At 41.2% G+C, this 17,436-nt stretch overlaps 1 protein-coding gene across 2 annotated transcripts in view; it reads right to left on the minus strand.

Annotated features, from left to right (window-relative positions):
* The window catches only part of LOC119712882 (connector enhancer of kinase suppressor of ras 2-like), a 167,844-nt gene that overhangs the window by 100,149 nt on the left and 50,259 nt on the right, over positions 1-17,436 (minus strand). For both annotated transcript variants that reach the window (XM_038164675.1, XM_038164676.1), the window contains one exon: positions 3,490-3,653. In XM_038164675.1, the coding sequence (XP_038020603.1) occupies positions 3,490-3,653 (164 nt within the window). The remainder of the gene's footprint in view (positions 1-3,489; positions 3,654-17,436) is intronic.

Here is a 17,436-nt window from a genome sequence, read left to right on the forward strand (position 1 = left end):
TTTCACAGCACACGAATTCACCCCTCAGCAAGCCCCAGACAGTGCCTGGACTTTCTTTCCTACAGAGAAAGTTCCTCTCACCTTTTGCACTCTGATTTTACCCTTTCATAAAGGAGATTATTTTAACATTTGAAATTATTTAACTCTCAGGTAAAATGCATACACTTCTATATCACCATACTGCATGGGAGTATTGAATACTCTTCATTATTCCCTTTTCACATTTTTTACATCTTTTTCTTTCCCCTGCAAGTCATCTTCCAGTGTGGAATCTTTTCTAGCCAGGATTCTCATATGAATTTCCTACCTGAATTCAGCTTGCTTTCAAAAGAAAAGTGGATGTAAAAATCGTGTCAAGGGCTGATGCACAACACAGCAAACCCTCCCTGCCTTTAATAATTTGCATTTGGAATCTGGCTAATAGGTGGTTTGGGAATAGGAATAAAAAGCAAGAGTTTACTCCTTTAGCTTTAGTTTCTTTTTGAATTAGAACCTTCTTCACAGGGGGTTTTGGGGGGTTCTCCAGTGCTTGCATCCCTGGAACTGCAGCTGAGGCACCATTCTTGGTGCAACCCCATCAAAACCCCACCAAAACCCCACTGCCCTAAGCAGTGGCCCTTAGACCCTCAGGAGAGGCACATTCCAGTGTGTCCCAAGGGCTGCAGCTCTGACAGTCACTTTTCCCTGGGTTTCCCGGAGCAGCTGAGCTGCTCTGCAGAAAAACCCTGCCCAGCGGGAATTCCTGAGCACCCCTGAGCTTTCCTGGGAGGTTTCTCCAAGAAAGATTCCTCTTGTTCCCACAGCCCACCCTGCAGGGATGGACCGCAGGTCCTGCTGAGGCTGCCTGGGAGAAATGGGTCATGAACTTGGGCACTGCCCACTGCCAACCAGAAATCAATCCAGAAATCCATGCAGGGAACAGAATCAATGTTCATTGACACCGCCCAGGCAGGGCAAGAGCAGGGCAGGGATGAGGCAGGGACAGGAGCAGAGCCCCAGGTCCACTGGGAGCACACCAGGATGGACAGAGGGATGGACAGAGGGACAGAACAAAGTGCTGATGGTGCCTCCCCTCCACAGGTGACATTTTAAGACCAAATTGTTGGAATTGGTGCTTCCTCGCTCTTTTTTTCCATTAAAATGTTGAAAGTAAAATTCAAGTATGTATATTTATGAATGTGCAAACAGAGCTTGTGCTCTGCACCCTGTCCATATTTCCAACACACATTAAATAGGAAATTAAAGTACAGATTCCTGACTGCCTGGGCTCTGTTTTACCTGCCCATAAACTGTATTAAATTTGTAATGCAATTCAGTGAATCAAGGGCAAAATTATGTGTTCCATAAGACTTTCTGATTTCAATAATTTCCTATATGTTAACTCATGTTTAGTGGTGTAAACAAAATAGAGATACTCTATACCGCCTTTAAAAATTACGTTTAAAATAAGATATTTCCTCAGGTTTTTGGACTAGCTGTTCTAAAAACCCCTATCAGTGAGCAATTCCAAGTCACAATTTTTCCTGGTCCCTTGGCCAGCAGGCAGACATTAGTGCAGCAATCTATTAATTTTTCAAGAGTTAGCACAGAATAAGAATACAATTGTGATATTTTAGAAGTGTATTTCAGCTCATAAAGGCAGCAGCAGCTCTCCTCTCATTCAATTTCTGCCATTATTTAAAATAATTAAAACGAGATTCTTAATAATGCTTTTTGATTGCATGGATGCCAATCCTAATAAATGAGTACAGATTTAAAATGGATTTTCTACTGAGCCTGGTAAAACTTTTCTGTGATCCTGCAAGAATTGAAGAAGATGATGTGCAGAGAGCCAAGGAGAAATGTCAGAGGCAGGAGAACACCCCCAGGAGCAGAGCTGCAGGCAGCAGAAAAGCACACAGAACAGGCAGGGAGAGAAACATTTAGAAGCAGGAAAAAAAAAGAAAAAGGCATTTTAGAGTCAGAGTGAGAAAGGAAGAGAAAGGGAGAGAAAGGGCAGAAAGGCAGGAGGCAAAATAAATGATACCAGGAGCTGGAAAATCCCCATCCTGCCTCAAAAGGAAAAGTAAGGTCATGAGGCAGCACAGCGAGAGCTGCACCATTGACCAGCAGCAAGAGGTACATTTTCTGTGCTCAACAAAGAAAACAAAAATCCCAATAAAAGAGTCGGCAGGGACACACTGGACTGAAGGGAGATGTTTTCCCAGAAGGGGCTGCTGCTCCCAAGGAGCATCCGGGCACAGTGGGCTCTGCTGGGGTGACACAAAGTGACACGGGGCTGCACTGGCTCCTGGGGTGTGGGACACCAGGTGTTGGGAAAAGCTCCCGAATTTGGGGTCAGGTGTTCCCAAAAGGCCTGGCTGTCAGGGTCTGCAGCACACACCTGTCTCTAAAGCATTTCCCTGCTCTGACAAAGTTGTTTCATTTGGAGGGGCAGATCTCAAGGCACACCGAGGGTATTTTGTATTTTGAAGTACAGGAAAGAAGATGAATAATAAGGGATACTTAAAAATGGTTTTTCCCCACATCAAGTGCATTTTGCCTCACTTTTTTCCTATCTTACTTCTCTTGGAAGCAATTTCTCTTTATCGAATTCCCACAGGACAACCCAGTTATTCAAAAGCAGAACTCCTGACAAAGAATTAAAATACTATGATTGTCACATGTCATTTACCTATGTAATTTTATTATTTTGTGGTTTAATATTTTCAATATTCTTCCACCTGTCCACATACATGAACAGAAGTTATTTTGTCTTTAGAGTTAAGTTAATACATCACATTTTATTAGCTGCTAGTAATAAAATAGCAGAGGAAAAAAGAATGTTTTGATATCAAATACTTTGCTAAGAGGTTAACCAAATTAGTAACCTAGTAATTAATAATATGAACAAATAATGTCCTTCCAAAAGCTTGCAGGCTGCTGAAAAAACCCAAACCCAACTTTTAGTCGACACACGTGTCTGTAGTTTAGATAAAGTCAATTTTACCACTCCAGTCTCATCTTAAAGCTCATTTTAAACAATCTTCCAGTCTAATTAGCATTACCTTCTGGCTGTGTAGTACCATCCCTCTGAAGGCTGGCATGGTTAAACCACTCAGGTCTACTTGGTTCAGTGCAGTGTGGCAAATGTCAGTGAAATACGAGGGCATATGGCACATAATTACAGAACCATATGGATGCCAGGAGTGATAGTCAGCAGCATTTGAATGCAGGACCAAGAAAGTCAGAGAAAAAGCAATCACAGACCATCAGACACAATCATTAAATGGATAAATATAGTTTCTGTGCAGCTGAGAGAAGCCAGGACATGTCTGTCCTTTACTGAAGCAAAGGCTGTTTGAGCGTGTGGCCGTAGAGGAATCTCTACATTATTTTTAGTTTGGTTTGTACATTTGTAAATGCAGCTGATCTCTACATTATTTTTAGTTTGGTTTGTAAATCTCTAAACCCAGCTGATCAAGGTGAGTGATGCGAGGAGCCACTTACCAATGCACAGAGCAGATCAACCGCTTCCAGGATCAGCTCCTGGTGGCCAATGCGAGTCACCCCCAGCTCCTCCAGCTCCTGGTGAGTGATGTGCAGCAGCTGCTCCCCGTTGATCTTCTCTCTCTCAAAGTTTTTGATGTATTGTTGGAGGCAATCATCGAGGCCTGGTTAGAAAAGCCAACAGCACAGGTTCAGAGAGAGGAAAAAAACCCAAGGAAACAGTTCTGTAGCTCAGAAATACAGGAATTTCTTGGGAATGCAAGCCTGCTTCCTTGTTTGGGGCTGTTATGGAGAGCATGCAATGAAAATTGAAATTTAACTTACATAACCAGCACACACTGCTAAAGAGAGAAGTTTATATTACTGATGTTATTTTACTTAAACATTTTAACAGTAATTCAAAACCTTCATGGAGACAAGGCAAGGACAAAGCAGCACAGAGTGACATTATAAAAAAACCTTTTTCTCGTGATGTCACAAAGACCTAAATATAAGTTTATCTTATGATTAGGAACAAATTCTTCCTGTAACTCTTCCAGGACTCTTCAAGGTGATAGAGTTTGGCTGTCCCTGATCAGGAAGAGTTTTTCAGGCTCAGTACCCACCCATACTTACTCTGCTACACCCACTGCCAATTCTCACCCCAGATTATCCAGATTTCTGAATCCAAACAACACAAAAATGGTTTTGTTACAACACCTCCAACCAAGAAGACAATTTTACCCATGCACAAGGAATTGTTCTATTTCACCCTGAAACTTGATAGGGTGAGAATAACAGATTATTTTGTTTCTCAGACCAGAGAAGAAACTGATTAACGACGCTGAAAGATTTTTTTCTTCCTGTTCTGAACCACACATGCCTTGAATTTCCAGCCAGAACAATGAAATGAACACAGGGATCTACTGCTGAAAGCTACATGAGGTCCCTCAAGGACTGTGAGATTCAACAGAATCGGGATGTGCACGTGATTTTCTAGAGACCTACAAAATGCACCTTCAATAACTGCATCTACCAGGGAAAGTAAAACACTCATCCTCAGTTACTTGCCCTGCAGTGATGCAAGTAAATCCAAAATCCATAAAATTACAGAGATCCAGAAAGCACAGAAATAACCAGCTTGGGCATTTATGGCAGAGATTTGAAGTGTAATTTCTGCACACAGCCATTATCAAATAGACTTTGAGTTTGCAGAGCATCTGAGAAAAAAAAGAGTTCTGACACCTCGTATGGGTGCGCTGGGTGTCCCCACTCTACACCCCAATTAACACAGCTCAGCTGGGACAAAAGGACCGTGATGACAATGGAATGGAACAAACCAAAGGGTTTGTCCTCACTCAGTAAATACAAGGGGATACATTGCGGTTTCATTTAATTAACTCTTCTTTCAACACGATCCAATTATGTGCTCTGTGAACTGATAGTGCTGAGTTATGTTATAGATAAAAGCTCATTTACTAAGTCAAGTGCACAGCTTCATATTCACTTACACCGATGTCCCACACAAAGCTAGTTCAGTGATAAAAATGTCATATTTTATGGTGTAATTCAAAGCTATGAGGTAGTTTGGGAGATTTTTAAAGCCAAATCAGCAGTCTGTAACTAATACCTAAACCTTTTCTGTATTCTAGAATGGTCTGCAAATAGGAAACAACTTCTTTGCATCTGTTCATTATTTTTAATGATCTCATGAATGATTTTACATAAGTATAGTTCAGTTCAATTGGCTGAGTCACTGCAAATTCTGTGTATTATTTAACATTTTCAACTCCAAGCTGTTGCACGTTTCTGCTCTCACTTGCTCAAGAACAATTCTTAAAACCATATTAGAGCAAAAATTCCAAACCCCACACCTCCCAGATTTGCTTTTAGTGGACACTGCCCCCAAACTCAGAAAAAAAGTCACAAAACTGCTACTAGATATTAAATTATTTTCAACAAAAGCAAATTAATTTAAAAATTTAGGATCAGTGGCCCCAACAAGCATTTGTAGCATTAAGAGAGATTTAGGAAAACCCAAGTGAATGTGCCACGCTGTGAGAAGAGTGCAGTCATATGTATTAAACCTGCCTTTGTGCCAGGGAGAATGTATGACAGCAGAGCAAAATATCAAATTTGTATTATTTGTGCTGCTCTGTAATAGCTCCCTAGGGCACCTTTACAAGGCATTTACTTACTGGTGCAATCAGTGTGGCAGTTGACAAGAGAATATAGAAATATATCATTAAAGGGCCAGGCTGTCTCACAGAATGACAGCACTTAATAAATACACACCAAAAAAGAGAGATTTGCCCATTGCTCTCTGCTTTTCTCTCTCTCTGGGAGCCAGGTACTGAAATGTGAAACATTCCAAAGCAGGAATTCAGCATCAGGAAAATCTTCTTTATTGTCAGGGCTCCAATTGTTTTTACATGAAAATATCCCAGCTGAAATTAGAAAGGGTACAGAACGAGCTCATGTTGACTCACCCAAACCAAATGAAATATTTATTTCCTCAAGCCTCTCAGGTCTCATTAGTGCTCTTTATGCATTTTCCCCCAACATCATTTCTGTTTACAGATAAGTATTAAAGCAGTTCAGATTCATAACTGAAGAAAGAAGGGGTTTCAGCTCTGCTTAGATGTAGGTAAATAAAATTAACCCACTGCTCCCAAGATACACAACATCAGTGTCAGGCAAGAAACACAGAAATTTGCAGTTCTCTTGCTGCACATTCTTATTTTATTTGTGTGCCTTTTGTAACTAACCAACATCTCCTTCAGAGTGCAGTAAAGTGATTGAAGAAAAATTGTTTAAATGTGGATGTTTTACTTTCAAGCCAAGGCTTAATGCCCGTGATGAGAAAATTACAGCTGGGGGTTGGAGAATTTTTATTTCTCCAACCCAGGTGGGCTCAAGGAGTTAACTCACTTTAACAGAAAATCAATGAAGGTTGAAGACATTTACTAATCTCTCAGTGTTATTTGAGAGGACAAGAAAAAAGGAGTTATCCATCAGCCCAGGTGCTGACTGAGCCAGCTGGGAAGCAGCTCTGGCTGAACATTGCATTAAAAGCTGTACAAACCCTTGTGCTCAGAAAATGGGCTTGTGGAGGGAAATCAGGGAAAACATCCCATAAACCACATCCACCTGAAAACTCTGACATTTTCCTGCTGTATGGTTGATTCCATAAATGATTCCATAGTCTCTCTTTCAATTTTTAAGTTTAAAAAAATATATTGAATCCACATGGACTAGGAAAACTTCATCTCAATATTCAAAGAGCAGAGGAAAAGGAAGCAACTCTGATATGTTGACTGCAAACTGTTATTTTGCAAATAGAGAATCTAAAGTCAAAGTCAAGGGAACGTGAATAAAAAGGAGGTAGAAAATAGAAAATTGTTAGGGAGAAAGGGCAGGAAAAGATGAGCCAGTGAGCTTGAAAATGTTTATTTTTAGAAATGCATAATTAAGAAAAAAGGAATAACTGAAACAGAAAACAAAGCAAAGCCTTAAAAATATCTCTAAATCTGATTTAGTTAGTAACTCAGAGCAAACATTACAAAAGAGATGCCACATATTGTGGGCAATAAGGTTCACTGAGATTAAAATGAATCTTCCCATCCGTGTCAACAAATGGCAGGTTTGGTTTCCATTAAAAGCACAAACATTGCTGCCATGTTATGTAAACATCTGTCCCTTCCCCTCTGCCATTGGACAGAGGCAGTGAAAATATTACCATTTTTGAAAAAATGATTATAAAATGAGTGAAGGGAAAGCCCAAGGTGTTGCCTTTTATACAGGAATGGTGCAGCCAGGGCAGCTCGCACAGGAGAACTGCAGGAGCAATAACTCTGTCAGGTGGGATCCATCCCAGAAGGAATTCCTAAGTTTAAAATCTCCAATTCCAATTTTTCATAGATCTCTCCATCGCTTACCCACATTTATTCTCTTCCCTTTTTTCCTATATTTCAAGGGATTTTTGCAACTCACTGCAAACTACGCTGGCTTTTTGATCTCTCCTAAAAAATTCCTGCCCAAAGGATGAGCTTGTTGCTGCTCCACGAGAATTCCCAGGGGGAAATGCAGCAGCTGGCTGGAGCAGCAAACCCTGGCTGGGAAAGGAGGGGTCAGGGCAGGGCAGGCAGTGCCAGCTCTGCCTGGCACAGGCACACAGCTCCCACAGGGGCACTCCCTGGCACACGAGGGGATGCAAAACCAGCCCCTCTGGTAGGAACATGCAGTGTTACTTTTAGGTTTTAGGGTGAAAAAGAAGGAAATCGGCTTGGTGGGAATGGACTGAGCACTCCTGGCTTCAGCCCTGCTGCAAGAGAGGTGAGATCCTCTCTCTGATTGAGGGTCTGACCAAGTACTCAGTGGTTTTCCTGATCTAAACCACATCTAGAAATCAAAAGAACACAGCATGCTGAACTCCCACATGCACAAAGACCTATATATAAATATCATATAGAATCTGAATATGATATAGAATAAATATAATAAAGAATGTGAGGTAGAAGTGTCTGTGGGACCTGGATCCAAGGGACAAAAGCTGAAAGTCAATGGGATGATCTGTTTGCTCAGAAGAATTACACTTCGGCCTGCAAAGACAAATTAATAACCTATTAATGTGCCTCATTTGACTATTAAAAGCTGGAAAACACCACTATCTCTGCTCCTTCAGAATGGTGACTTGTGAAAAACCAACAGATCAAAGTGAAACAGGGACAAATACAAATTTTCAAATGTTGCTGTGCTGTTGTTTCTGGACTTGCAAGTCTAGAAAATCAGCTCTTCACTCATAGGAAATGTAAAATCTCCCACTACTGTGCTGGAAATTCTCTGATTAATTGGGGAAGGCAGCATGAACTTCTGCTCCTGTCACAACCTTCAGTTTATATATGCAGATCTGCTTAAATACATCCAGCATTTAACAGCATCCACAGCCTCAGTCCAAGTGTAATTTTTACAGAAAGCAAAAAAAATTTGGATTTGTATTTTTTTTAAAGAACAAGGGATATTTTCCATATAAAGCAATATTCAGCAGCTAGCTCAAAAGATCTGGAAGGAATTGACTGGCTGGCTGACTGAGAGACTGGAGACAATTCATGCCTTTACCTAAATGCAATTTTATTGAATACACACATCAATTCAGCCGTGTTCTTGATCAAAACCCCTTTGATTTATTACCCTGGGCTCAGGCACAGTGGAGCCTTTCCAATTCTTACGTAACTTGTAACAAGGAAAATCATCAGGTGGGTATTTTTGCCAGTGACATTCAAAAGCTTTTTAAGAATTATTCAGTCCAAATAAAGGAAAGGCATAATCCTCGGGGCCATGCTCACACTAAGCTGATTCTCAAATACCAGATATTTGTTCTTAAGCTCTTCAGGAGGAAAAATCAAAACTATTTAGAGCATCAAGAGAAAAGGAACTTCATACTACCACAATTCTGAAAGAGACAGATGGAACGTGTTTGAAAACACTGGAAAACGCCAAGAATATTGGAATATTGCAGGCATCAACTTTCCTAAACTTCAGAGTACATTTGAAATCCAAGGATTGCAGTATTTTGTAAGGATTGCAGTATATTTTGCATCTTTAAGCCTACATGCCACAAACCTGACCTAGAGAAATACAGCAGCTAGATGACAGAATTTCACCAAAAAAAAGTACATTAAAATCGCAAGATACAGCAGAAAGTCACCAACACAGAAAAGGGAAAAAAAACCCTCCAATTGTTCTGAAAAGAAGAATGCCTCAATTCTGGCTTTATCTGACCTTTGAATGCCTGACTGTGCACGTAGAATGTGTTTAAATGTTGCTTCCCGGCTGAGTTTCCTCTGCGTCACTCCGATATTCACGGGGATACAGATGGATGTTTTAGATGCAAATACAGGCAGACTTGTGCTGCTTGAATTTACAGATCCTCATCTGCATGAACAGGAACTAGGGCGGGATGAGCACCCTGAATTAATGCTTCCCAGGCACCAAGTGACACCAAAAGTGTTGGCTTCCATTCCAGGCTGCAGCGTGGGTGGAACTGCGCTGGGCATAAGCTCTTCCACTGGTGTCGGGCCACTGCTCCAGGCTGGGCAGTCAGTGAGGTGCTTCCCTTGCTCCATTCTTCTCTCCTGAGAGTGTCAGATCCACAGGAGCACCGGGATCTGCCCTGTCCAAGCCCCCTGCAGACACTCTCAGCTCCAGGATCCAGCTGGGCTCTCGACAGCTGGAGCAGTTCTGCATTTCTGGCCCTTCATTCCTGCTCCTCATCCTGCAGCTGTCCCTGGCTCAACAGTGCCAGCCACAAGAACCCTCTTCCCCTTCTTAGCACAAAATTCTGGGGATTCTTCCCCTAAAAAACCCTGTATTCTTCAACTTCCTTCATTTGCTGCCAGCTCCCATTTCCCCATATCCCAATTTTTATCCTTCCACACTGCCTCCATTCTTTTATTTTCCGTATGTGAAAAATAAAAGCTTGTCAGCTCTGCCTCCTCTGTAACCAGCAGGGAAGCAGATTTGGGAGAGCACAAGCTGGAAACTTCCAACCTTGCTGCTCTTCTGTCCACAGACCAGGTCAGAGCTTTGCTCACAGATCGCACTCCCAAGAGGACAAACCCTTCAGGGAACAGAAAAATCCACAGCAAGTTCCTGAGCGCCCTTGTAATTCCCCTCCAAAGTGTCCTCCTCCAAATCAGGACAAACATCACTGTCCCCTCACCACAGGGCATGTCTGAGACACAGACCAGCCTCCCAAATTCTACCCCATAAGCAAAACCAGTGGGGATACTACTCCACCCCTGTAAATTCATTATTTTATTTTTAGTACAGCTGAAGGAAAGGGCTTTCCCATAATCTCAGTGCCTATAAGTCCAAGATCTTTCCAGCAGCAATTTTCCAAGATAACTGTGTTATCAAGACAAAAGCTGGGCTCAAATGATCAATATTTTAAGAGTTCACAGCAGCTGAGAAGGTTCTGTAGGGGGATGTGTCAAGCAATATTAATAGCAAACGAACAAACTGCTGAACTAATAAAATTTGATTTAAAGCTATGCCATCACCCTTAAATTGACATTCATATATATGAAGTAAATGACTTTATATAGCTCTGCCTTCATTACTATGAATGAATAATAGGAAGTGAAGCCATTCTAACTTTGTCCCCAACATTTGACAGGTGTCGTGGAGCTGTGGGATTACCACGGAAGCAATAAAAAGCATTTTCAGGAAGCTTGCTGGAACCAGACCTGACCACAAAGAGGCTTCTGGAAGAGAAGTGTCATGCAGAGAGAATGGATCACATTTTCAGGCCCAAGTGTGTGCTCCTTGCTGCCACATTTCCCAACAATTTAACCTGGAGATATGTCACTGCTGCTGTTACTGAGGAACTTCCCATAAAAGTGACAAAACCCAGAAGCAGCTTAATTAGCACTGTGTGCTAATGAAAATCTACATCTTTCCTTAGCCTCATTAATTTTCTCCTTGATGAAGATAGAACCACATCCCCCAGTCATTCCTGAAGCAGCATGGCTGAGGGATGACCTGGAAGTGCTCACAAGCCTCCAGGTTCAGACCTCCCATGTAATTAATGAAATTATTCCACATTCCAAAGTGTCTAAGCTGAGGACACTGGGACCCTGAATCTGTTACATTTATTTTAAAAGAGAAATGCTTTGGCCCAGTGCAAGGCAAGTGCTTCTATTTGCTGCACTGGACTATGTAAACACATCTTTATTTCTGTGAGTCAGTGTTTGATGGGAGCCTGTCCTGACAGAAGTGCTGGTTCCAGCACAGACATCCTGGAATACATGTCAAAATTTAACAAAACTTCTAGAAACAACTAAAAAAGACAATATAACATATTTTTGGACTTGGGGATCTATCTAGAAGAATCTTCATGATTTATTCTCAAACCAAAATGCAGAATTAGCACAATTAAATTCCTAAATCTCTTTGTGCAGTCACAAAAAATCTCAGTGTTGGAATAATTCAGGTGATAAAAAACATCTCTAGGATCAGTAAGAACACTGAGAAGAAATAACAAAAAAATTACATCCACCCTTTGTACACAAGGGATTGCATTGCCTACAAGTGGAGAATTGATGTGCTCAGGGTTCACATTCCTCCTTGTTGCAGCAAGGGCCAAAGGTTGTGTTCTCCTCTGCCTGGATCAAAGGGCAGGGACAGGGGAGAGTTTTCCAGCTCTCTGCTTCCCAGGGAGTGTTTTTGCAGTAAGCATTAACTTGCTGCCAAGGATGGCAGAGGGGAAAAACCTCTCACTGTAACAAAAGCAAAAAAAAAAACCCAAAACCACCAGGAAAAAGGAACAATTCTTGGGCAGAGAGTAAAACTTTAGGGAATCAGTATTTCCTTCGCTAGAGCCTGAGCACATTGAGGTGAGTTTATTCCAGACAGTTTCCACTTTAGAAAGGTTAACAAGTCTAATGAGGAAGGAGCAGCATTAACCATGTTCATCTACAAGCACTGATCTTAGAAGCAAAAGTACAAGAACAAATAAATATAACTGAAAGCTCCTTCCTCCACGCTTCTGAGGATTTATCCACCTTGTACTGTGCACAGGAAAGTCTTAATCACAGATTGACCTTCAAAAAGCGACTTTGGTATCACACACAATCAAACAAAACCCTCACACCAAGGAAGTTCTCGTACAAGTACAACAGGGAGATGCCCCATTTGTCCCTGTCTTAAATGTGAGGAAAAAAATTGCTGAAGAGTGAGATAACGAGCCTGTCTGAGCTAATCAATAGAGAGGAGGTAACCTGTCAGACAAAATTCGTGTAATAGCAAGACAGACATTTAAAGTTCTGTGAAATGAGTCCTGCCCTAAAAGTATCTCTGATCACTTTGCAACAGGGCTGCACATCAAATTCAGCTCATCATCATATCAAACCCCATCCAGGCACAGGGTCACAGATGCCTCAGAACAGTGACTTCCCAGCCAGAATATGTCTAAAAAACTGAAATTTTCTGAGCCACATCTACAGCAGTTCTACAGAATGTTCTCAATCAGCCAAACCTGTGAGGGACAGGCAGAATCCCTGGGTCACATCCTCCCCCCACAAGTGCAAAGCTGAGGGGGATGAAGAGCTGACAGAGGAGAATCAAACAAAAAGTGCTACAGATGTTTCAGTGCCAAAATACATTAATTCTTGTTTTGACTTCACTGACATATTTTACTAAAAATCCCAGATATCAAAAGAACAGCCAGATCCAGCGTAGGCGTTTGGAGTGAAAAGCCCAAACAAATCAGATTTCTGCTCAACCCAATTTCTTCAGCAGCCACGAGTCCATGACCTAATTCATGAGTCAGAGTTTAGACACCTGCAAGATGCAAATTCCCAAAGTAGAAGGTGGCCTTGGCAACTCGCACAGTTCTTCACAGAGAAGCCAAAAATCAGATTGCTGCAAGAAGTAAAGGAAAGGGGAAGCATTTGATCTTTTCTCAGGGTATTCAGAAGCTTTGGTGATGGCTTCTGTTGGCAACTGCTCAGCAAAGGCTGTGGATAAGTCAGCCTGAGGTTTCACCCACATCTCTCCTGCTCCCTTTTTCCCAAGGATGCCCCACACTGCACTGCAGCCCTTGTTTATGTCATCCTGTTGACTCTGTAAATCTGAATGATCTTAAACGAGGCTCTTTCCTTCAGCAGTTTGCAGGAATTAGCTCTAGCAGTCAGTGGGGAGCTCAGCTAAAAGTCAGGTCGTTGGCAGGAATTGTCAATTAAGGCAATTCCCGAACTAGGAATCCATATTTTTATCAATAGGAAATGTACAAAACTAACAAAAGCAGGCAAATGGGAAGAAATCACAGAAGAAAAACTCATCAGCCTGTAAATCCTCCTGAAGAAGCTTTTCCTTTTCCTTTCCCCATTTTTATTCCATGTTTCTGTTCCATGTCTAAACCAGACAAATTTATTATGGTTGTTATTGAACAAAATGAGAGCTAGAAATTTTTATTCATTACACTTTGCATGCAGTGCCAGATTAAGATAGATTAAGTCTCTGGCTTCAACTACATGATGAAAGATATTACTACATCTTAAATCACTATTATTTTGTGTTTCAATTTTGAATTCTAAATGTTTTGCTATTTGATCTGGACATAGTTTATCCAAGATTAAATAGTTCTGTGAAGTAACATGAAACAAGCAAGAATCTTATCATATCTAAAGAACTGTATAGCCTAAAATCCATGAATAAAATATAATTACAACTCAACATATAAGAAAAATCCATCCAGCAAAGCAAGAATTCAGTACCAAAAAAAAAATTAAAAATCAAGTTACAAAACATTGCGAGGCCATAGGATGTCACTCACTCATATGTTTGAAATAAGACTTTTTAAAATACCTAAGAGGATTAAATCTTTGATATGGCAGCATGCAAAAAAGGGACATAGGGCAGGCCTAATGCTTGAATTCCAATCTCTCTGACTAGGAAGCACCAGGCTGGAAGAGCTGCAGAGTTCCCAGCTACCATTCCTGGTTATTTTTATGCTCTGCACAGGTAAACAGTTAAAGCTTTTCTTTCAAGTCATCAGACAAGGAGTAAGAGATACCCAACAGTAACATGTCAGTGTGCGTGCTGTCCATAAACCCTCTAAATAGAGCTGCTGGTGAAAAGGTAAATGCAATAACTGTAAAAATACTCTATTGAGCAGGATAAATCAATTCTCTGTCAGCAAAAGCAGCACAATATGAAATAATGTTTCTGGGGACCTTCCCCATGGCTTCTTTTGCACTTCCCTCACAGCCATTCCCAGTAAAGCCTCAAAAAAGGAAATTCTCCTCTGCTTTATTTTTCATATGAGCCAGAGAACAGAACAGGAAGGACAGGAGAGGTGAGCTGGCTCCTTAAGCTCACTGAGCAAGTGATTTGCTCTAATAGGATCAAGCAAAGTGTAACACACAAACAATGAGTTACTGGGAAAGGTGAGTTTACAAAGTACAGGTTCCTGTATAAAAGAGCTGTGATGAGAAAAAAGCAGGAAAACCAAGACTGAGGTAGTCCAAAAAGGTCAGAAGCATGACTTTCATATTTTTGAAACATTTTTTCTTGAAATCTTTGCGCAATCAGCTTCTTCTAAGTTGCCATTTTCCTGAACTTTTAAAAATATCACATGAAACAAAGACAACCTCAACCTAAGAAATCAAGATATTATTAATTTCTCCATTAAAATGCATTGTGCCACCTATTCTTCCTGCAATTTCTTCTTCCTGGAACACTACTTGGTAAATTAAAATGTAAATCTGGCCGCTTCAATCACTCTCAGCACATATGGAAACACTCAGTGCATCCAGGATCCACGAGATTTTCTATCCAACATTTAAATATCAGGAAAAGTAAAAATAAAACTGATAAAAAACCTTGAAAAGTTCTTCTGTGAGGATCATAATGGCTATCATTTATAAAGGAAGTGTTGCCATTTATAACCAGGGGTTCCATCCCATGGGATCCTCCCAGGGGCTCTCTGCTCTGCCCAGGGCTGCATCCCACCCAAAGAGCAGCAAAGAGCAGATGGAGCTGGGGTCTGATCCCACAGACAAGCTCAATTCCAGCTCTCCTGATGCCTCGAGATTTCAGCTTCTATATTTTTCATATATTTGTAATTCTGTAATTCTTTAGTGCATAACTCTAAACTCCATGCACAGTGTGAGCTGCTGTCTCCTCATTTTGGGCAGACACAACAATTCCTCTGCAGGCCTGGCAATCAAGGACTCCTCACTGCCTCAGGCCCCAAGAAATGTAAAAAAAAAATGTGAGTTGGGGGGAGCAAGCTTGGGGTCAATGACTTCATTACCTGAGGCTGTAACTTGAACATTAATCCCCAATATGCAAATGGACTAAATTTATAAAAGTGTGAAAAGCCGTGACAGATGTCCATTTTTGGGTGTAGCCCCTGGGGGGCTTCATCTGCCCCAAATGTACCTGAAGGCCCTTCAATAAATAGAACTGCTTTTATTCCTTTAATTTTGCCTGCCCTCTGTTTTTAGGTAGCCCCAGAAGGATCCCCCAGCACCGAGAGGATTTTGGGAGCACCGAGCCGTGGTTGGAGCTCTGGCCCAGCCGGGGACACCGGGGCTGAGGGGGGACACCGGGGCAGGTGGAGGTGGCACCTCCAGCCTGGCTCCAGCCCTCAGCAGGGATGGCTTCATGGCAGAAGAGGATTTCACTCCTGGCTCCAGTTTCTGCTGGAATCGTGCGGGTTCCCACCGCAGATCTGGGGGCCAAACCACCCCACAAACGACCCCGACCCCAATCCCAGCTCCAGGCATTCCCAACCTCAGCCCAAAATGCAAAACCAGCACAGGGAAAGAATTATGGAAATGGATTCACTCGCGTGAAATCATTTCAGGTTGCATTAATCACATTGCACAGTCTTAATTGGTCTCTTTTAAAAATTAAAGGTTAAGTGCATTATTTCCCTGAAGTGAGCACAAGCTATTGATTACCTTCAATCTGAAAATTAATTCAGTTATTTCATATATTTTACATATATTAAAAGTCCCCCTTTTAAAAGGTTTGAAGCTTTGAAGAGATCTACTTTAGATAAGACATCTCTACCACACATCTACCTCCCTAGTTCATGGCGTCTGTAATTAAGAATTTAAAGGACTTCAGAAACAAAAAGTTATCAATTTTATCTTAAACACAGCAGCTGTTTAAGATTGAATTTGGACTTTTCCTTTGCTGTCCTTTTAACCACAACAAGTTACATTCTCAAATGTAGTTTAAGTAACTTGATAATGTAGAGAAATTGACGGTACTATTCCGTGTTTCTTTTCCCTAAAAATATATCAATGGGACTGGAAAAATTCAAATTATGACCTTTAACACACATCTAACCGTGTTGTTTGCTCCCTGGGAGCAACTTGCAGACTCTAACTTAAAAAAAAAACAAAAATAGGTGCTTGCAAAACTGCTAAAAGTCATTTACAGAACTTGAATGTCCTTGACTTACTTTAGTCATTTTCAGGGACAGAATGAAAAATTAGTATTTCCTCTAGAGGGCTTCAGGATCTGTATTATTTCCCAAGCCAAAGTTATATTGCACTGAGAGGCTGCACTAGTGACAGTCACAGAGGCTCCTTGCTGCTCTGATTCCTCCTGCTTTGGGCAAAAATCCTCACAATTAGTGCAGGGCAGAGGTCAGGCCCTCGTGGTCCTGCCATGATTTGTGTCCTCACTTCCCAGTGCTGCTGAGAGAATCCAGAACTGATGGTTATGTGATTATTGTTACTAGAAATGCTGAAGTTAATCAATTTAACTTTGTTTTCTTGCAATTTTGCTGCCTATGAGAGCCAGTACTTTCTTTAAAGTCTGTCTTGGTTCCATACTAATATGAATTCAAAATTTAACATATTTAAAGCAATGCACATATGAAAACTCATATATCAAATAAGTGTTGTTGATGATGATGTTATTACTATTTTTAATTTTTCTCTAAGACTGTATTGTGATAATCCTGCTAACCAAGTTTCTGATGCAGAATTTATATACTAATATAAAATTTAATTAAAATTCAGGACTTCAGACCTAATCTTGCCTTTACTATCTCCATGTTTACCACCAGAAATCCAAGGCTTGATCAGCCAAGATATTCTGCTCTACATTCTGTCATTTTCCCCTGTTTTTGTGCAAAACTTTGTACTTTGTGTCTACCTTACTCCTGAGCCACTGTTATTCAGCAGCTGCCACTTTTCAGGTTAAATCCTTGGCAGTTACAGGAAATCTTTTTGAAATGCATCTCAAGAAGGGCTTGGACAATGCTCTCAGGCACAGGGTGGGATTTTTGGGGATGGTCCTGTGCAGGGCCAGGAGCTGACCCTGGTGGGCCCCTTCCAACTTGACATATTCTGTGATTGTTTAATTTCATAACCGAAACAGCTGCCAGCCTGTACAACTCTCCCAACCAAGCACATTTTCTTTTAAAATGGAAGATTAATTAGA

This window comes from Motacilla alba, chromosome 4A (assembly GCF_015832195.1).
Source record: "Motacilla alba alba isolate MOTALB_02 chromosome 4A, Motacilla_alba_V1.0_pri, whole genome shotgun sequence".
NCBI classification, from domain to species: domain Eukaryota; kingdom Metazoa; phylum Chordata; class Aves; order Passeriformes; family Motacillidae; genus Motacilla; species Motacilla alba.